This window comes from Mobula hypostoma, chromosome 8 (assembly GCF_963921235.1).
Source record: "Mobula hypostoma chromosome 8, sMobHyp1.1, whole genome shotgun sequence".
In the NCBI taxonomy this organism is placed as follows: Eukaryota; Metazoa; Chordata; class Chondrichthyes; order Myliobatiformes; family Myliobatidae; genus Mobula; species Mobula hypostoma.
The window spans coordinates 62,570,390-62,593,071 of NC_086104.1; the positions used below are offsets into that span (position 1 = coordinate 62,570,390).

The 22,682-nt window shown below is 40.3% G+C and overlaps 1 protein-coding gene across 1 annotated transcript in view; it reads right to left on the reverse strand.

The window, feature by feature from the left end:
• The window catches only part of LOC134350578 (protein transport protein Sec23B), a 70,173-nt gene that overhangs the window by 13,679 nt on the left and 33,812 nt on the right, over positions 1 to 22,682 (reverse strand). Inside the window, exons 10-13 of the mRNA XM_063055985.1 lie at positions 21,716 to 21,839; positions 10,526 to 10,606; positions 9,975 to 10,064; positions 1,925 to 2,031 (exon numbers count right to left, since the gene is read on the reverse strand). Of these exons, the coding sequence (XP_062912055.1) occupies positions 1,925 to 2,031; positions 9,975 to 10,064; positions 10,526 to 10,606; positions 21,716 to 21,839 (402 nt within the window). The remainder of the gene's footprint in view (positions 1 to 1,924; positions 2,032 to 9,974; positions 10,065 to 10,525; positions 10,607 to 21,715; positions 21,840 to 22,682) is intronic.

Here is a 22,682-nt window from a genome sequence, read left to right on the forward strand (position 1 = left end):
GACTAAGTGTGTAAATGTAGGAGGGGACTATGTTGAAAAGTAAATGTGCTAGGTTTTCTAAAATTGACTCTTCTACCTTAGGCCATGAACCTATCAATCACCCCTCGTAATTTTCTCTTAGAACTAAGTAGAACTGTTAAAAGTTCAGTGGAAAAAAATCTTCCAATCAAGCAAACCCATTTTAAACAGAAAACAAATTGGAACATGCAACAAAATATGTAACAAACACATACATACATAAATGCACATACAGTACATACACACACAAGTAAAGTATGCAAAGCTTGAGCAGAAAACCTCTTTGTCTTGGGAATTATGCCTCTTTTACCTTCTAAAAAAATTCCTGGACCCAATTCCACTTTCCTCTTCTGAAGTGCCTAATCTAGTAAACCTAATAATCTGTGTTTTGGAGATTTCTTTTGTTTCATAAAAGATCATTTCTACTATTTAACTGCTGCCTGTTCCCATGTTGCTTATGTGCTCTTCTTGCTCCCCACCTTCTCTGTGTTCCTTGTCTAAAAGTACACACTAAGTGTACTGATCCAGTGCTGTATACACATGCTGTTTCTCCAGCAGTCTCTCTCTCATGTCAGATCTCCACTATTGGCAGCATTCTGCTTTTTGCTAACATTTCAAAGGCTGGAATAAATGCTCTAAGGTTGACATTTTAACCAACTTTGAGGTTATGCATGAACAGAAACTTTTAAAGATATCAAGAGGGAAAAAACATCAAGATAGGATAAGAAAAAATATACATGTCCAGGAGAAACATTTTCAGTACGTTTTAAATTTAGACAATGGTAATTTTCTGGCTTGGTCTCAGATTTATAGGTGAAAACACAAGATGCTGTATATGCTGGAATCTAAAGCAAAAAAAAACTGCTGGAGGAACTCGGTGGGTTGAACAACAAGTTCTAATAACCCAAAATATCAATCTTCCCTTTCTCTCATCAGATACTGTTTGACCTGCTGAGTTCCTAAGAGGTTTATTTTTTGTTTAAATGCATAAGATTTTATTTTAGGATTTTTTGTTTCAGTATATTTTTATGTTAATTTTAAGATGATGACTGAAAGCATTTACAAAAGAGACAGCTACGTGATTCTCTCCTTTGTTAGTTATTTCTTCACATAATTGGTACCTTTCTTGTATGTTAGTTTTTAAATTGGTAGTTTCCTTTCCGTACATACTAACATTCAAGGTACTATATTTGTCAATCAGTGGAAACATATAAATACTATGCATATGTGCCATCATGAAGATTGTTTGTGACACTATTAAGCATGATGTACATTTTCTCCATGCAGAGCAACAATGCATAGATCTGAAGCTGTATACATGTAAATTTGCTTGTATCTAGTGAGACGTTACATAAGAAATACTGATAATAATTCAGATAAGTGGGCAATGAATTAGTATCTTTCTAACAGAGTATTCTGTGCATTCTAATGAGAACAGATGTGTATAAAGGAGAAGGTTCAGAATTAATGTCTCTGCAATAGAAGCAGGTAGTCTCTGTGATACTGAGGCCCATTAAAATATTGGACCAGATCAAAAGTAGGTAATCACAAGTTAAAACTCACCATGTTCTGGAAGCAACCTGAAATATTGGCTAAAATGTGTTAAGCCTCATCTCAATAACAGAGCAGCATGGTTAGCGTTTGGATTCAGGGGTATAAAGTTGAAAAATTTATTCCTTGAAATGTTAGGCTTACATTGAAGAAAACTCAATTAAAGAAGGGTCCAGTAGCATTTTTATTTTGTGGTGTTATTAGTGACTGTTAAGTTTCCTGGTTTGTTAACTTTGATCTTCGGAATTAAAGAATTATCATTGAGAATAAGCAATATTTAATTACAGCACAATTGTACCGTGTACATGATGACTAAAAAGGGTGGAAAATATTGGAAGGCAGTCAGTAAACTTACTTTCTGGCTACTGTAGTAACTCGGATGCGTCTTTGACTGCTGGAATGCTGGTAATGGGTGACAAACTGAATAGCACCTCGTCCGCCCTGAGGGATTGGTGCATTATGCTACAAAGTAAACAAGTTGAACATTGAAAATCAAATTGATTAAACTTAAGACACAAATGATGAACCTATTAAAAAAAACAATCTACCTTCGAATGTTGAATAAAATACTGGCAACATTCTAGTTCTTCACAATTGCCTACTCTTTAGCACACATTTGTTGGTATATTAAAGGATATGCTCAAGAGCTGTTAAATGTACATCAAGATAAATTAACCTGTGTCAATTTGAGAATGTTGGAGCCATCATTTTAAATTTAAAAATTCCATAATGATCAATAGAAACATGTAGCTATTGAACAATTTACACACACTTCCCAAGTTGGCAAATTTTTGACAAATTACAACGTTGCTAATGAGAAGAGCATTTAGACATGTCATCACAAAGTATCTATTTGCAGTATTTTCCTGTAGCATGAGTATTGCTGTTGCATTGGCAGGTTCAGCATAAAAACACCCTATTCCCATAAGCACATGCGATATAAATGCAAGTTATAAAAATAGGGGACAAGCTCTCCTCTACAATCACTCTGAGCACCGGTGCCCCACAAAGCTGCGTACTCAGCCCACTGCTATACTCACTGTACACCCATGATCGTGTAGCCAAGTTTCCATCAAACTCAATATATAAGTTTGCTGATCACACCACAATTGTAGGCCGTATCTCGGGTAATGATGAGATTGAGTACAGAGAGGAAATTAAGAACCTGGTGGCATGGTGCGAAGACAATAACCTATCCCTCAACGTCAGCAAGACGAAGGAATTGGTTGTTGACTTCAGAAGGAGTAGCAGACCGAACGACCCCATCTACATTGGTGGTGCGCAGGTGGAACAGGTCAGAAGCTTTAAGTTCCTTGGGGTCAATATCACAAATGACCTGACTTGGTCCAACCCAGCAGAGTCCATTGCCAAGAAGGCCCACCAGCGCCTTTACTTCCTGAGAAAGCTAAAGAAATTTGGCCTGTCCCCTAAAACCTTCACTAATTCTTATAGATGCACTGTAGAAAGCATTCTTCTAGGGTGCACCACAACCTGGTATGGAAGTTGTCCTGTCCAAGACCGGAAGAAGCTGCAGAAGATCATGAACACAGCCCAGCACATCACACAAACCAATCTTCCGTCCTTGGACTCACTTTACACCGCACGCTGTCGGAGCAGTGCTGCCAGGATAATCGAGGACACGACCCACACAACCAACACACTTTTCATCCCTCTTCCCTCCGGGAGAAGGCTCAGGAGCTTGAAGACTTATACGGCCAGATTTGGGAACAGCTTCTTTCCAAATGTGATAAGATTGCTGAACGGATCCTGACCCGCATCTGGGCCGTACCCTCCAAATATCTGGACCTGCCTCTCGGCTTTTTTGCACTACCTTACTTTCCCTTTTCTATTTTCTATTTATGATTTATAATTTAAATTTTTATTATATTTACTATTGATTTGTACTCCAGGGAGCACAAAGCACAGAATCAAATATCGCTGTGATGATTGTACGCTCGAGTATCAACTGTTTGGCGACAATAAAGTGAAGTAAAGTTTGACTTTGATGATAATAATTGAGGCATAAATATTAGCTAAGACATACAATTCTTAAAATGTTTAAGATATTGGAAATCAGAAATCAGAACAGAAAATGTTGGATATGCTCAACAAATTAGGCAGCATCCGTTGAGACAGGAACAAGGAATAATGATCACGTGCAGTTAGAGGCCAGTGCAAATATAGCTTTACATCAGTGCTGGTCAGTGAAAGAACCACGTCCTCAATCAGCTGAATAAGACCACAACCCTTTGAGCAAGGCAAGTTACTTTAATTCTTTAATTATTTGATAGCATTTTAAAGTGCTTTCAATCAAGCATTATTAACTAATTTTCAAATATTTTAACCTATCTGAACAGCTTTTAAATATCTAACAGAAACATTTAAAGACAGCTTCACAAGCTTTAAAAATTGAGCCACCATAGACTTCCATTTGTGGGTAGGGCCTTATGATACAACATTTAAGGCCTACTTGCTATATAGCCTCTACTCTGTTTTATTAGATTTCTCTCAACAATGGACATCAGCTCAGGTGGCTCTCCATATCTGGAACATCGGTCTAACAGGCAACTCAACACACAGTGGATGACAATTTCATTATTATTTTAATAGTTTACATCCACACGAACAGTTTTAAGTATTCATCAGAGCCGCCAAATACATTTAAAAATACCTTTTAAGATAGACAACAGACAATAGGTGCATTCGGCCCTTCGAGCCAGCACCGCCATTCACTGTGATCATGACTGATCATCCACAACCAATATCCAGTTCCTGCCTTATCCCCATTACCTTTGATTCCACCATCTTTAAGAGCTCTATCCATCTCTTTCTTGAAAGCATCCAGAGACTTGGCCTCCACTGTCTTCTGGGGCAGAGTATTCCACATATCCACCACTCTCTGGGTGAAAAAGTTTTTCCTCAACTCCGTTCTAAATGGCCTACCCCTTATTCTTAAACTGCGGCCTCTGGTTCTGGACTCACCCATCAGCGGGAACATGCTTCCTGCCTCCAGCGTGTCCATTCCCTTAATAATCTTATGTTTCAATAAGATCCCCTCTCATCCTTCTAAATTCCAGTGTATACATGCCTAGTCGCTCCAATCTTTCAACATATGACAGTCCTGCCATACCCGGAATTAACCTTGTGAACCTACGCTGCACTCCCTCAACAGCAAGAATGTCCTTCCTCAAATTTGGAAACCAAAACTGCACACAATACTCCAGGTGTGATCTCACCAGGGCCCTGTACAGCTGCAGAAGGACCTCTTTGCTCCTATACTCAATTCCCCTTGTTATGAAGGTCAGCATGCCATTAGCTTTCCTCACTGCCTGCTGTACCTGCATGCTTGCTTTCAGTGACTGATGTACAAGGACACCTAGATCTCGTTGTACTTCCCCTTTTCCTAACTTGACTCCATTTAGATAATAATCTGCCTTCCTGTTCTTACCACGAAAGTGGATAACCTCACATTTATCCACATTAAACTGCATCTGCCATGCATCCGCCCACTCACCCAGCCCGTCCAAGTCACCCTGCATTCTCTTTTTTTTAAATTTTATTTTTATTTGGATAAGGAATTCACAAATATCATGTACTTTTTTCACACATATAACCTTTTCCATTTTTTATATGTATAAAACTATAATTATTTATACATTCTTAAGTACACATTGAGATGATATAAAAGGAAATTAGACACTTAAATAGATAATTATGTACTGTGGTAATTCTAATCTATTAGGCTAAGTAATCGTATTAGTTGTTAAGAAAAATAGTAATAATAGTTTCCATATAACTCTTCTGGACCATTTCCACTGGTCCAAAATGTTGTATGTAAGCCTATGTAACAACCATTGTAGGTGTTTATATCTTAATTTGTTCATGCTTGCTCCTGCCCCGCAGACATAATTATCCAATCCCTATGTACTTATTTACTTAATTTTTTCATTTTTTATCCCTTTCCCAAATCTTTCCCTTTATTTGTGTTAGTTCTCTATTTTCCAAAAGAAAACAAAAAAAAAAAAAGACATTTAGACTAGGGGTGCTTACGTTAGCAATATTACTGTGTTGATGAGAAGAGCAGTATAAATCATTAGGAGAGTCATCTAAAGTCTGCTTGCATTGGGGTTATATATTCAATCCATTTATTCCAGATTTGATAAAATTTTTATTTTTGAATTCTCAGGGAGTAAGTCAACTTTTCCATTTTAAATATTTCCAAGATAATTTCGTGCCAATCTTCTAATGTAGGTGGTATTAGATTTAGCCACTTTCTAGTGACTGATTTCTTACTTGCCGCTAAGAGGGCCTGCAGCAACTTTATATCTTCCTTCTGTTCAAGAAACAATACATGCCCCAAATAGAGCGTCTCAAAGTTCAGAGGTATCTGGGACCTAAGTACCTTAACTAATGTTTTATGAATACCTTCCCAATAGAGACTTAATTTAGGGCAATCCCAGAAAATATGAAAATGATTTGCCTCCTTGGAGCCGCACCTTCTCCAACACGTCACGTTTGTATCTTTATATTTTTCCTGATATGGGGTCTTTAAGTGTCTTATAATGTTTTTCCAACAATGTTCTCTCCAAGTCAAAGAATTAGTCAAGGACCAGTGAAAGCTGCAGATTTTCCCCCAAGCCTCCTCTGAAAGTACCAACCCCGCCTCTTTCTCCCACTTCTCTTTAATATACAGTGTATTTACATTTTTAGCATGGGAGAGTGCATTATATAATCGAGAAACTGATTTACTAGGTATTGAACTGCAAGCCGAATTCAGAATCTTAAAAAATTCTAATTCTACTGTCGATAGGTCTATATATCTACAACTCTGGTTAACATACTTTCATACTTGAAGGTACCTAAAAAAGTCATTGTGTTCTAGGACATGTTTGTCCTGCAGGCACCCTGCATTCTCATAACATCCTCCTCACATTTCACACTGCCACCCAGCTTTGTGTCATCTGCAAATTTGCTAATGTTACTTTTAATCCCTTCATCTAAATCATTAATGTATATTGTAAACAGCTGCGGTCCTAGCACTGAACCCTGCAGTACCCCACTGGTCACCGCCTACCATTCCGAAAAGGACCCGTTAATTGCTACTCTTTTTTTCCTGTCAGCCAGCCAATTTTCAATCTATGTCAGTACTCTGCCCCCAATACCATGTGCTCTAATTTTGCCCACTAATCTCCTATGTGGGACTTTATCAAAGGCTTTCTGAAAGTCCGGGTACACTATATCCACTGGCTCTCCCTTGTCCATTTTCATAGTTACATCCTCAAAAAATTCCAGAAGATTAGTCAAGCATGATGCAGAGAAGGGGATGAGAAACAAAAAGGAAAGGTGATCTCAGATTGGATGGAAGGAGAAGACATTAGAAGATGGAAGGATTCATACAGTAAAGCAAAAGGGATTAACCATGGGACAAATAAAGAAGGAAAAGTGGATCTGGAGGCAACATAAATGAAGATAGCTGAGATAATATGTAAAATTGCTGAACTAATTGAAGAGTCTAGAAGGCTATGTGCATCTGGTCAAAAAGCAGATCCTTGGGCACAGATTAAAATTCATTGTAACATTTAAGTAGGAAGAGGACAAAATTGGGAGTGAGACAAAGATTAAAAACAACAAACTGAATCAAAAGCAGCAAATACCAAACATTAAACAAAATACTGTTTCACCCATCAAATTGCTTGGAACCTTGACTGGATCTAGAAGAACAGATACAAGATAACTGTTGCTGCATTTATAACAATCACAATTAATGCCATGGTTACAAGTTGAGGAACAACACCTCCATTTCCGTCTGGCCACGTTGCATTAAAGCCCGCATTTTAATATTGAATCTTCAGGTAACTTGATTTCTGTATATCAGTCATCCGTCTGTGACAATTGCTCAATATTTGTTTTTATTTCTCCTCACACCCACCCCACCCTCTTCTCCACTTTTTCTCGCCCTCTGAATGTGAAGAACCTGACCAGCCTGACCTGCTGGATATGTTTTCCTGTTGTACAACTTGCACCTCCTTTTCTTCACAGCATTCTTCTGTCTATGTTCTTCCGTCCATGTTTTCACTCATTGATCAGAAAATACTGTTAACAGCTTATTCTGATCATCACCCCATCAGTCACATCTATTCCCTATAGCTTAACAAGCTTTTCTCTTCATGCCAGTTCTGAAGGAGGCTTTTCAACTTGAAACTTTTTCTCACAGATTTGGTGCGACTGGCCAGGTATTTACAATGTCTTCTGCTTTTACTTTTGATCTGAAGTTTTGTTTTGATCTTCCACAAATGCCCAATCTGAAGAAACTCCACTATCCAGTGGATTTCCATCTATCTCTCTTGCTATGTTCACTCTCAGTGGTTGCTGTTTCCCTTCATGTTTTCGATAAGGTGTTGATCAAAACCAGGTATCATAATCACATTTCTTTCCTTCACAAATGCCTCTGGCTCCAACTTGTCCCATATGAATTCCAACTGAAATTTTGCTCTTCACTATTCAGACCCATCCAGGATCACAGACATATTCAAACTATCCAATGTCTCAATAATTCATTCATCAATGTAATGAACCATATTTGAATAGTAAGCTTGAAGTAAAAGGAACCCTTGGAAGGCAGTGATCATAGGACAACAGAATTCACCCTGCAGTGATGGCACAACAGCAATGGCTGGAGTTCCTGGGGGCAACTAGGAAGGCACAAGGTAGATACATTCCAAAGACGAAATAGTATTCTAAAGGGAGGAAGAGGCAACCGTGGTTGATAAGGAAGCATAAAAGCAAAAGAGGGAGCATATATTTTAGCAAAAATTAGTGAAATGTTAGAGAATTAGAATGCTGTTAAAAACCAACAGAAAGCAACTTAAAAAACCATAAGAGAAAAGACAAAATATGAAGGTAGGCTAGCCAAAAATATCGAAAAGGATACCAAAAGTTTTTTTCAGATATAAAGATTAAAAGAGAGGTGAGAGTGGATACCGGACCACTGGAAAATGACACTGGAAAGGTAGTAATGGGGACAAAGGAATGGCAGAAGAACTTAAGAAATACTTTGCTACAGACTTCATCGTGGAAGACACTTGCAGTATGCCAGAAATTCAAGTGTGTTGGGGCAGAAGTGAGTGCAGTGGTTATTACTATGGAGAAGGTGCTTGGGAAGCTGAAAGGTCTGAAGGTAGATAAGTCACGTGAACTGGATGGATTACACCGCAGGATTCTGAAAAAGGTAACTAAACACCTTTGGTTGACCCCGTAGAAACCACTGCAATTGAAGGCACCACCATCTTACCAGAAGATAGGATTCTCTGGCATTGGAGAGGGTTCAAAGGAGGTTCACAAGAACGATTCCAGAAATGAAAAGTTTAACGTATAAGGATAACGTTTTATGGCTCTGCACCTGTACTCGCAGGGGTTCAGAAGAATGAGGGAGATTTCATTGAAACTTATCAAATATTGAAAGGCCGAGAAAGAGTGATTATGGAGAGGTTGTTTCCTATAGTGGGTAAATCTAGGACCAGAGGGTACAGCCTCATAATAGTTCACATCCAATTAGAACACAGATGAGAAGGAATAGCTTTAGCCAGGGGGTGGTGAATCTGTGGAATTCATTGCAATGGACGGCTGTGGAGGCCAAGTCATTGAGTATATTTAAAGCAGAGGCTGACAAATTCTTGGTTAGTCAGGGCATCAAAGGCTATGGGGACAAGGCAGGAAAATGGGGTTGAAATGTCCTCTGCTGCTATGTCTCATGGTCTCTCAAGACTCTGTTCTCTTTATATCCGTAGATCCACACTCAATGCCATGCATCAGCAGATGCAGGTGTTGATCTCTCCCTGTAAACACAACCAATTCACTATCTCAACGCAATCATGGTTCAGTTCTATTTTATTCTTTGCCTCATGTGGCATTGCAATAGATGACTTTTCTCCTTTCTTGCGAATATTAAAGACTGTAAATTCCAACAGCTTTTTCCAGTACCGCCATCAAGATCTTTCTCGCCCTTCATTTTCCCCATTCCACACTACAACCTCCAGTCCCAACCCTGGCAATTTTTACTATCCCTTCTGATCTTCCCCTCTCTGATTCCAATCCACCCATCCTCAGCAGAGGTCTCACCTTTGTCCCCCTATGTCCCTAGTTCTGAGCTCAACATGATGGTCAACTCTTCTTCCATGCTCATTTCTTTGGCCATGGAACCTTTCACCCATCTTCAGTACTTCCATTCCATCCCTGGCTGCTTACTCTCTCTAGATCTAATTACTGCTAATTGTTATTGCATATTTGACCATCCTGACTTCTCCATTCCTGTAAGCTACTTTTACATTTAATTCAGCCAGGAAGGAAGAACTTTCCACCCTGACATTTATCCGTAAGACAAGAGGAAGTATTTTTAACAGGCTCACCTGATTAACAACTTCAAAGTAGATACCCAAGGTTGTGCTGGGATCCAAGCCGCAAATTTTCCACTGGCATGTACCACCTAGACCCAACTCCTACAAAAATAAAATAAAGTGAAAAAATATCAGAAGTACATGACTACTGAAATGTCTATGCATGCTTATATGGTGGAAAAAATATGCATGGAGAACACCAATATACTGCAAAACAATATTTCAAATTATCTTCAAATAATTAAGTGTGGCGATATTTATATTGATTTTAAAACTCAGAAAAATTGCACTCTTAAAGGGTTATCTTTTAAGCTACATTTTAATGCATAACCTAGAGAATCTTCATGTTATTTTTCCCTTGAGATCTAGTTTCATGGGAAGACCCTGAAAATGTTTTCTGATCCTATTCAATGGCTGAGCAAGCACAAAGGTCCCATGAGCCTACTGATATATCTCAGGTTATGTTGATTATATGCTACTAAAATCATTAACTGACAATTCAAAAAAGTCATACCATTAAAAAAAATAACATTTTAGTTACAGATTACATTAAGTCAACTTACATTCTCAGACACAGAAGGGCCTTTGGAGTTCAGTGACACACAGGTACCTATTGCTCCAGCAATTTTCAGTTCTCTGGTTGTCTGAAATAAATATTTCAGATACGGAAGTCAGTTCAGTAAATCTGGTTAATTTTCTCTTTCAAATCTACTTGTGTAACAATGACAAAAATTACTAAAGCTTTTTTTTAGGATATAAATACTCAGCTATTATTATCAAATATAGTGTACCCAAGGAGGTTTTTTAAAGTAGATTGTTGAGTAAAGCTCAAAAGACTGCCAACATCACGCAGACAAATGTCCTTGTAAACTTCTTCAACCAGGAGGGGAGCACTGGTGGTTGCCATCATCAAGTTTATAGTTGGCAGAGAGGGCCACAGTTTTATTTTATACATCTCAATACGTAGGAACGATCTCACAATGAAAAGCATCTCTAACACAAGAGATGCATATTATACCACATGCTCTATGGACTTGGTTGCTTCAAGTCAGCAACAACAAAACTACTGGATTACTGTGAACTATCATCAGTGGCAAATAAACTGTACTGAATCAGAGCTGGCTGTTCAGTAAAGCTGCACCAGAATACCGAAGCAAAGGCCAAGAGGTATACAGTCATATTTATTCGTCCATGATCTCCCTCCTCCATTGACGCAGCGCAGGCATGCCATCCACTACCTTGTCGAAGTAGCCACATATAGTTTGCCAGCAGGTTATACTTATTGGTGAGCTATTGTTCCAAGACAGACCCTGTCATCAGATGTTCAGATAGATTTGAACAAATTCAGTGGACTACAATAAATAGAAATCTTGACTAATTTTTTCTCTTCTCTAACCCAGAGATAATGTGATCAGATGTTACATTTCTACCACAAAACTGTTAACTTAAAATCTTTTTAAAAATCAAATACAGTAGTTTCCAGTTAATTGGACCATTGGTTAATCGGGGCAGCCGTTTATTTTGGACAACTCTTAAAGAACAAAAACTAATCAAGAAAATTGCCAGGATTCCCTTCGTTTATTTGGGACACCATGCCACTTAATTGGCACATGAGACTTGCAGAAAAGGTTCAAGTTAGCATCAGTTGCGCACACATGTAGTCATTAGACACTACACTGTGCTTAGAATGAACAGATTTTAAACAGCGGCAGTTGACTGCGTTTGTGCTCAAAAAGCAGTTGGTGAGAAATAAGCAATAAGACAATTTAGAATTGTTTTGCTCACTGTGGTTTCAAGCATTCAGGCTTGGTAGCAGCTTGTAGTGAAAATGAAACAATTTCACTACTTCAACAAGTTAGGAGGTATGAAGAATTTGAAGGTATCGACAACCATGTTGAATGTTACAACGAAAATGAAGATTTGGAGGATGCAATTGTCAATAACATTGTATGAAGGCATTAGGCAATAGCATTATCTGCATTAGGTGTTTGCAGTGATTTTGTTCACTGCAAACACTGGATGAATTCTTCCATCGATAACTACTAGGAACTAATACACAATTCTATAGTACTGTAAATACTATTGATAGTATTCTAATTTGTTCTGTATTTCATTTAAATACATAATTTGCTACTCAGTTTGTCCATTTTTTAATACCTAACTATTTCCATGAAATTTCGGCTAATTGGGACAGCGGCTCAATTAGGCCAAAATGTACTGGTCTCAATTAACCAGAATTCACTGTATATATGACAAGCCCCACTGACAAGATCACACAACCTCATAACTGTACAACTAAAAGCACAACCATTTTCTAAACTGATGAGGTCTTGTTCCCAGGTGGTATTGTGTTATGCACATTACAAATACTGTAGATTTGTGTCAAAAGATAATGCATGCAATTAAAAAAAAGAACTGTATATCACATGATTATATAAGAGGTCACAGGAAATATTGCAAGCTTAACTCAATTGGAATGAAACAAACATTTAAATTGTAAAATCAAGAAAATAGCTTCAGAACTGGGAACTTCCATAAAATTGGATCCTTTCTGCTAACAATATTATTTACATCTAATTGCAGATAACAGGTAATTACTTTCAATTTGTTGAATGAAACAGCAAATGACACTGCTGAACAAATTAAGATTGAGCAAATATAACAACAGTCATGCCAGTGACTGGTTTACTAAAAGACAGCCTTGTGAGGTACACCCAGCACTATGTATGCTCAATACATTGTGATGTAATATGCCTTTGGATCGGGACTACAGATCGTCGTGGGAGCTGAACTGTGAAGGAAGGCAGTTTTTTTAAAAAACTTCTTCGAGTGCAAGAAGGGTGAGACTGCGCAGGCGCGTGATGTCGGTAGGACCGCGTGGAGAGTTTAAAAAGGCAGGTTGCTACCAACGGCTCTCCTTTGGATCGGGACTACAGATCGTCGTGGGAGCTGAATTGTGAAGGAAGGCAGTTTTTTTAAAAAAACTTCTTCGAGTGCAAGAAGGGAGAGACTGCGCAGGCGCGTGACGTCAGCAGGACCGCGCGGAGAGTTTAAAAAGGCGACCACCCTATACAGCGGGCAGCGGAGTGAGCGGTGGCAGAGTGTAGGGTTTGGCTTCAACGGGCTTCGGCGATAAGCGGGAAGAGGCGAGAGCAAAGCGCCAACTCTTTTTTTTCTCCCCCCCCACCCCTTTCGCGAATCGGCCTGGACAGACAGGAACAGCAGGGCTCTCACAGCTAACGGTTTAAAAAGTTTGTCTGTTTGGCGAGGTAAGTGGGTGAGTATACTTACTTGTCCTGTTTCATTCGTGTAGAATTAGATAGCATGCCTGCAGGGTTAGTGCTTTGTTCAGGGTGTCAGATGTGGGAATCCTGGGAGACCTCCAGCCTCCCTGATGGCCACATCTGCGCCAGGTGCACCGAGTTGCAGCTCCTCAGAGACCGTGTTAGGGATCTGCAGCTGCAGCTTGATGACCTACTGCTTATCAGGGAAAGTGAAGAGGTGACAGACAGGAGCTACAGGGAGGTAGTCATCCCTAGGCTACAGGAGTCAATAGTCATCCCATGGCTACAGGAGTCAGAACACTGGGTCACTGTCAAGAGAGGGAAGGGAAATGCCCAGATAGTGGAGAGCACCCCTGTGGCTGTCCCCCTCAGCAACAAATATCTTGTTCTGGATGCTGTTGAGGGGGATGACCTGACGGGGGACGCCCACGGTGACCGGGTCTCTGGCACTGAGCCTGGTGCTGTTGCGCAGGAGAGAAGGAGGGTGAAGAGAAATGCGGGTAGTCGTGGGGGATTCCATAGTCAGGGGAACAGACAGGAGATTCTGTGAGCCTGACAGAGATACCTGCATGGTGTGTTGCCTCCCAGGTGCCAGGGTACGGGATGTCTCGGATCGGGTCCTGAATATTCTAAAGGGGGAGGGTGAGCAGCCAGTTGTCTTGGTACATGTTGGTACCAATGACATAGATAGGACAAAGGAGGAGGTCCTGAAGAGAGATTTCCAGGAGTTAGGAAGGAAGCTGAGAAGCAGGACCTCCAGGGTAGTAATCTCGGGATTGCTACCTGTGCCACGTGCTAGCGAGGGCAAGAGTAGTCGGATCAGGCAGATGAATGCCTGGCTGAGAGACTGGTGCAGGGGGCAGGGCTTCAGATTCTTGGATAATTGGGATCTCTTCTGGGGGAAGTATGACCTGTTCAAAAAGGACAGGTTACACCTGAACCCGAAGGGGACCAATATCCTGGCGGGAAAGTTTAATAGAGCTGTTAGGGAGGGTTTAAACTAATTTGGCAGGGGGATGGGAACCGGAATGATAGAGCGGAGGAAGGGGAAAACAGAAATAAATCTAAGATAGTGAGCAGTAAAGATGTCAGGAAAGACAGGCAGGTGATGGGGCAAATGTGTAGCCATTGGGATGAGTTGCAGTGAAATCAAAGCAAAAAGTATCAAATACTGGTCTTAAGGTGTTGTACTTAAATGCACGCAGCATAAGAAATAAAGTGGATGATCTTGTTGTACAGCTACAGATTGGCAGGTATGATATTGTGGCCATCACTGAGACCTGGCTAAAGGATGCATGTCTCTAGGAGCTGAACGTCCAAGGATACACGGTGTATCGGAAGGATAGGAAGGTAGGCAGAGGGGGAGGCGTGGCTTTATTGGTAAGAAATGATATTAAATCATTAGAAAGAGGTGATATAGGATCGGAAGGTGCAGAATCTTTATGGGTTGAGCTAAGGAATAGCAGGGGTAAAAGGACCCTGATGACAGTTACTTATAGGCCTCCAAACAGCTGCAGGGATGTGGACTACAAATTACAACTGGAAATAGAAAAGGCTTGTCAGAAGGGCAGTGTTATGATAATTGTGGGGGATTTTAAGATGCAAGTAGATTGGAAAAATCAGGTCGGCACTGGATCTCAAGAGAGAGAATTTGTAGAATGTCTGCAAGATGGCTTTTTAGAACAGCTTGCTGTTGAGCCCACTAGGGGATCAGCTGTACTGGATTGGGTATTGTGTAATGAACCGGAGGTGATTGGAGAGATTGAGGTGAAGGAACCCTTAGGAGGCAGTGATCATAACATGATTGAAAACGCAAACAACACACGAGTTCACTGTGAAATTAGAAAAAGAGAAGCCGAAATCTGATGTGTCGGTGTTTCAGTGGAGTAAAGGAAATTACAGTGGCATGAGAGAGGAACTGGCCAAAGTTGACCGGAAAGAGACACTGGCGGGAAAGACAGCAGAGCAGCAGTGGCTGGAGTTTATGCGAGAAATGAGGAATGTGCAAGACAGGTATATTCCAAAAAAGAAGAAATTTTCGAGTGGAAAAAGGATGCAACCGTGGTTGACAAGAGAAGTCAAAGCCAAAGTTAAAGCTAAGGAGAGGGCATACAAGGAAGCAAAAATTAGTGGGAAGACAGAGGATTGGGAAGTCTTTAAAACCTTACAAGAGGAAACCAAGAAGGTCATTAAGAGAGAAAAGATTAACTATGAAAAGAAACTAGCAAATAATATCAAAGAGGATACTGAAAGCTTTTTCAAGTATATAAAGAGTAAAAGACAGGTGAGAGTAGATATAGGACCGATAGAAAATGATACTGGAGAAATTGTAATGGGAGATGAGGAGATGGCAGAGGAACTGAACAAGTATTTTGCATCAGTCTTCACTGCGGAAGACAGCAGGGTACCGGACACTCAAGGGTGGCAGGGAAGAGAAGTGTGCGCAGTCACAATTATGACAGAGAAAGTACTCAGGAAGCTGAATAAGCTAAAGGTCGATAAATCTCCTGGACCAGATGGAATGCACCCTTGTGTTCTGAAGGAAGTAGCTGTGGAGATTGCGGAGGCATTAGCGATGATCTTTCAAAAGTCGATAGATTCTGGCATGGTTCCGGAAGACTGGAAGATTGCAAATGTCACTCCGCTATTTAAGAAGGGGGCAAGGAAGCAAAAAGGAAATTATAGACCTGTTAGCTTGACGTCAGTGGTTGAGAAGTTGTTGGAGTTGATTGTCAAGGATGAGGTTACAGAGTACCTGGAGGCATATGACAAGATAGGCAGAACTCAGCATGGATTCCTTAAAGGAAAATCCTGCCTGACAAACCTATTACAATTTTTTGAGGAAATTACCAGTAGGCTAGACAAGGGAGATGCAGTGGATGTTGTATATTTGGATTTTCAGAAGGCCTTTGACAAGGTGCCACACATGAGGCTGCTTAACAAGATAAGAGCCCATGGAATTACAAGAAAGTTACATACGTGGATAGAGCGTTGGCTGATTAGCAGGAAAAAGAGAGTGGGAATAAAGGGATCCTATTCTGGTTGGCTGCCGGTTACCAGTGGTGTTCCACAGGGATCAGTGTTGGGGCTGCTTCTTTTTACATTGTACATCAACGATTTGGATTATGGAATAGATGGCTTTGTGGCTAAGTTTGCTGACGATACGAAGATAGGTGGAGGGGCCGGTAGTGCTGAGGAAACGGAGAGTCTGCAGAGAGACTTGGATAGATTGGAAGAATGGGCAGAGAAGTGGCAAATGAAGTACAATGTTGGAAAGTGTATGGTTATGCACTTTGGCAGAAAAAATAAACGGGCAGACTATTATTTAAATGGGGAAAGAATTCAAAGTTCTGTGATGCAACGGGACTTGGGAGTCCTCGTACAGGATCCCCTTAAAGTTAACCTCCAGGTTGAGTCGTTAGTGAAGTATGCGAATGCAATGTTGGCATTCATTTCTAGAGGAATAGAGTATAGGAGCAGGGATGTGATGTTGAGGCTCTATAAGGCGCTGATGAGACCTCACTTGGAGTACTGTGGGCAGTTTTGGTCTCCTTATTTAAGAAAGGATGTGCTGACATTGGAGACGGTACAGAGAAGATTCACTAGAATGATTCCCGGAATAAGAGGGTTAACATATGAGGAACATTTGTCCGCTCATGGACTGTATTCCTTGGAGTTTAGAAGAATGAGGGGAGACATCATAGAAACATTTTGAATGTTAAAAGGCATGGACAGAGTGGATGTGGCAAAGTTGTTTCCCATGATGGGGGAGTCTAGTACGAGAGGGCATGACTTCAGGATTGAAGGGCGCCCTTTCAGAACAGAAATGCGAAAACATTTTTTTAGTCAGAGGGTGGTGAATCTATGGAATTTGTTGCCACGGGCAGCAGTGGAGGCCAAGTCATTGGGTGTATTTAAAGCAGAGATTGATAGGTATCTGAGTAGCCAGGGCATCAAAGGTTATGGTGAGAAGGCGGGGCAGTGGGACTAAATAGGATAAAATGGAGCAGCTCATGATAAAATGGCGGAGCAGACTCAATGGGCTGAATGGCTTACTTCTGCTCCTTTGTCTTATGGTCTTATGGACATGTTGCTCTTGCGTCTCTTTCAATTAATCAATCCAGAACTGGATGATGCAATGATAACAGAGTAATTTCATTTCATTAGTAAGATATGAGTGAGGTCTGCTCCGAAAATATAAAATGGACTCTCCTATGGTCATGTAGTCATAGAGGTATATATACAGCATACAAACAAGCCCTTCTGCCCATCACATCAATGCCAACTATCATCCCACTTTCCTGCACTAATTCCATATTCCTTTATGCCTTGTTCATTCATGTACCTGTCCACATGTTTCTTAAATGTTACTGTGCCTTCCCCCACCCATTTCAGATACTAATTGCTCTTTCTGTGAAAAATGTACCTTTCAGATCTCTTTCCACCCACTGTAAGCCTATGCCCTCTAGATTAGATATCCCTATCATGGGAAACAGACTCTGGCCTTTTACCCTATCTGTGCCTCTCATGACTTTAAATTCCTCTATCAGGTCACCACTCAACTTCCTTTGATCTTTAAGCAGTGTAAACAAACACAGGCTCTCCAATCTCACTTCACTAATCAAGCCCTCAATTCAAGGGAATCTTTTTTCACCCTCTAGGTCAGGGGGCCCCAACCTCTTTTGCACTGCGGACTGGTTTACTATTGACAATATTCTTGTGGACCAGACAACCCGGTGGGGGGGGTGGGGTGGTGGGCAGGGTTGCCAACGGACAAGAGTAGCAGTCAAATACGTTGTGTTTACCCCGAGAAAGACCACTATGACTATGAAGCCTTGCGCGGGCACCTGTGTGCACGTGCCGATTTTTTTCTACCAATCATTTTTGGCGATTCTGTTTGGGGGGTGGGGTTGTTAATCACGACCGGAATATAGGTGATAAGTGGCTAATACATTCAATTACGTTTCTAAAAGGGTTTATCTAACCCATTTAATATTAAACACAGTGCATATTTTCCTCGCATGAATATAGTGATAAGTCAATTATCAGGGAGGACAGGGGAGCTTGAAGTAAGTGTTGAACGAACTTCCAGTAGAAGTGGTAGAGGTAGGTTCGATATTATCATTTAAAGAAAAATCGGTTAGGTATATGGACAGGAAAGGAATGGAGGGCTATGGGCTGAGTGCAGGTCGGTGGAAATAGGTGAGAGTAGCGTTCAGCACGGACTAGAAGGGCCAAGATCGCCTGTTTCCGTGCTGTAATTGTTATATGGTTATATAAGTCACTTATAAGTCAATAGCATCATAATACTTTAAGTAACATTTGGATATTAAACACACAGCACATATTTTCCCTGTATGAACATATAAGATCATTGCAACACACCAATATTGTTGAATCAGTGCAATCCCTGGGCTTGTTTCCCTGCAACAAGACGGTGCCATCGAGGGGTGATGGGAGACAGCGATACTCGAAGGGGGTTCCTTATGTCCAGTCTATTCCGCAATTTAGCTTTCATTGCATTCATTGCAGAGATATGTTGGAAATGGAAGCAACGTTTTCAGTGCTTTCGTGGGTATCTCAGGATATTTAGCCTTGACTTTGATCCAGAATGCCGGCAGAGGTGTTATGTCAAACGTACTTTTCAGCCCGCCATCATTTGCAAGCTCAAGGAGTTGGTCTCCTTCCTGCGCTGACATGGATGACACGCGGGTAATGACCACACGTGCGTAATGACCTCGCGTGCGTTCAAGTTCAACAGTGGGCGTGACAGGGAGTGAGGAAAGGTGCAGCGGACTCATATCGCCAAATCATATTGTTTCCTCGCAGCCCGGTAGCACATGCTTTGCGGCCCGGTACCGGTCCACGGCCTGGTGGTTGGGGACTGCTGCTCGAGCTTAATCACATCTTTGCTGTAGGTGGTGAACAGAACTGTGTCAATACAGTTGCCTAATCAATGTTTTGTACAACTGTAGCATGACTTCCCAACTTTCATACACAATGCCTTGGCACCTTCTTTCCCTGACCACCACCACAATCAATTTTAGTGTTATTTGCAAACTTACTCATCATGTCACCTACTTATCCAAATTACTAGTATACTGTATATGACAAACAATAAAGGACCCAGCACCGATTCCTATGGAACAGCTCTGGTCGTAGGCCTTCAGTCTGAGAAACAACTCAACTACCACTCTCTGCCTCCTACAACCAAGCTAATTTCTTATTGAATTGGCTAGCTCATCTTATGACCCATGTCTTCTACCTTCCAGACCAACCTGCCATATAGCACCTTATCAAGAGACTTGCATAGTCAATGTCTACTTCCCTGCCCTTGTCAATCCCCTTGGTTATCTCTTCAACAAACTCAATCAAATTAATGAGACACGATCTCTCGTGCACAATGCCATTCTGACTATTCTCGTCTTTCCAAATGTAAATATATCCTGTCTCTCAAGAACTTTCCCATCACTGATATAAAGCTCTGGTTACAAAATCTAAGGTTACAAAAATCTTTGCCAGTGTTCCATTATTCTCCTTACTCACTTTCCATAACTTCCTTGGATACATCTTGTCAGAGCCTGGGGATTATCCACCTTTATGTATGTTTCAAGACCTCCAGCATCTTCTCTGTTACAATATTGATATGCTCCGGATCGGAGATTTGGCTTGTCATCAAACCCTACCAAACTTCTACAGATGTACTGTTGAAGTATCCTGACTGGTTGCATCATGATCTGGTATGGCAATTCAAATGCGCAAGAACATAAGAATGTGCAGAGAGAATGGCTCTGTGCGATACATCATGGAACGTCCTTCCCCACCATTGGTGGTATCTACAGAAGGCACTGCCTGAAGAAGGCAACATCTACCATCAAAGATCCCCACCATCTGGGCCATGCCATCTTTTTGTGGCTACCACTGGCCAGGAGGTACAGAAGTCTGAAGTCCCACACCACTAGGTTCAAGAATAGCTACTTTCCTTCAACCATTTGATTCTTGAACCAGCTGACAAAACCACCTACAGTTTAGTAACATTTTCCACTAAAATAGACTTGTTTTCTTTTGTTTTAATTATGTTTTCTTATAAAAATTGTGAATAATTTGTTTTCTCATTAATGCTGCTTATGTGATGTTAAGTGCTTGTGACCCTGCAGCAGATAAGTTTTTCATTGCACCTGTGTGTACAGTTGCAAGAAAAAAAATTTGTGAACCTTTACAGTAACCTGTTTTTCTACATTAATTACTCTTAAAATGTGGTCTGATCTTCATCTAAGTCACAATAATAGGCAAAAACAATCTACCAAAACTAATAACGCACAAACAATTGTACTTCTCGTCAATATGGAGTACACGATTTAAACAATTACAGTCTAGGTTCAAAAATGTATGGGAACCTTTGGGGCAATGTCTTCTACAAAAGCTATTTGGAGTAGAGCCTGCTTTTCTTAAGATTCTCGTTCAGTGTTGTTCTTATAGTGGATACATGTACAGAGACTTTAGCAAGTTCTAGAGATTTCTTCAGGTCTGTTGCTGTTATCCTTGAGTTCTTTTCACCTCCTTCAGCATTGCACATTGTGCTCTTGGTGTGATCTTTGCAGGAGAGTAGCAACAGAACTGAATTTCCTTCATTTGTAACAATTTCTCTTACTGTGGACCGATAAACACAAGTCTTTAGAAATGCTTTTGTAGCCTTTTCCAGCTTCATGCATCTCTACAATTCTTCTTCTATGGTCTTCTGAAAGTTGTTTTGATTGAGACATGGTGCACATAAACAGATCTTTCTTGAGAAGAGCAGGCTCTGTTAGTAACCTGACTTTTATAGGGCAGAGCACCTCTACAACCCACACCTCCAATCTCATCTCATTGATTGGAACATCTGATTCCAAATAGCTTTTGTAGGAGGGTTTACCCCAGAGGTTCACATACTTTTTTTGAACCTAGACTGTGATTGTTTAAATGGTGATCTCAGTATTGATGAGTAGTACAATTGTTTCTGCGTTATTAGTTTAGACAGATTGTGTTTGTCTATTATTGTGACTTAGATGAAGATCAGACCATATGTTATGAGTAATTAATGCAGAAAAACAGGTTATTGTAAAGGGTTCACAAACTTTTTCTTGCATCTGTACATGAATGTATGTATATGCCAATAAACACAACTTTGACTTTGTTCTCTCCTTTGATCTCGCAAGCTTTCATGTCCTTCTCCATGGTAAATATAAATGAGAAGTTTACATTTCAGACATTTACTCCCTTCATGGCAAAGGCAATCATAGTAGATAAAGGAAGCAATCAAGAGAAAGGAAGTAAGCAATGAAATAATAAAAGAAGAAGCACTTTTCCTATTAGGAAAGAACGTAGACTATTTTATGATATACGATATCCGGTGATAACCTCTTCATAGATAATAAAAGGTTAAGCCACTAATGTTTCAAGTGTTGGATAAGTATCAAGATCTTTACTTACCTTAACCTCCAAACTAGCACCAAATGCCATTCTGAAATCTCCCTGCAGACCTTTAGTGAAAACTCGTTGGAATGTTTGCTTGAAGAGGGAAGTGTTGAAAGAGTCTGCCATCACAATATAACCTCTAGATTTAGAAAGATGGACATGGGCTGTGAAGTTATTTTTACTACAACATCCAGCAGTACAAAACTGTCTGAGTACTGAAGTTTGAATATACACATTAGATTTTAAATTTGCCTTTAAGGTGTGAAAACTAGTTTTGCAGATTGAGAGTCTGTTCTAGAAATTATACATATCAGTTTCCATCAAGTTTAATGAAACTGAAAACAGAGCAGTTTTTCTAACTGTCAGGAGCTCTGTGATAGAATTCAGACACCCAGGTGAAACCTACTTTATCAATCACTTAGATATAACCCATACGTGGAATTCTAATAACATTAACAATGGCACAGTGGAACAGACTCATGAAAAATCCTTTAATTTCTGCAAAGGGACACACATCTCTAATGTCACTGAGGGTCCCACAATAAATGAATTTCAGCAATCTGAACCAAGCTTCCAATGAGGAGTGGCTGACAAACCAGAGGTCAAATTGACATCCAGTTCCAACAAAACAGCTCAGCCTGAACTATGAACTTGTCTGTTTCCCCACAAATATGAACTGACTTGGTGATGAAATGTTTCGTCAGCTCTTATATTTCCCTCACAGATCTGTCTGACCTGCTGAGTATCTGCAGCATTTTATGTTTCTTTTCAACTCAATTGAATTTGTACAGATTTCTCCAAAAGCCTATTTTTGTTCCACTTTCCTTTGAAGTTCAAAGTTTAAAGTAAATTTATTTTTGAAGTACATACACGTCAACATATAAAATCCTGAGATTAACTTTTTTGCAACATACTCAATAAGTCCAATAACCATTATAGAATCAATGAAAGACTGCATCCAACAGGGTGGACAACCAGAGTG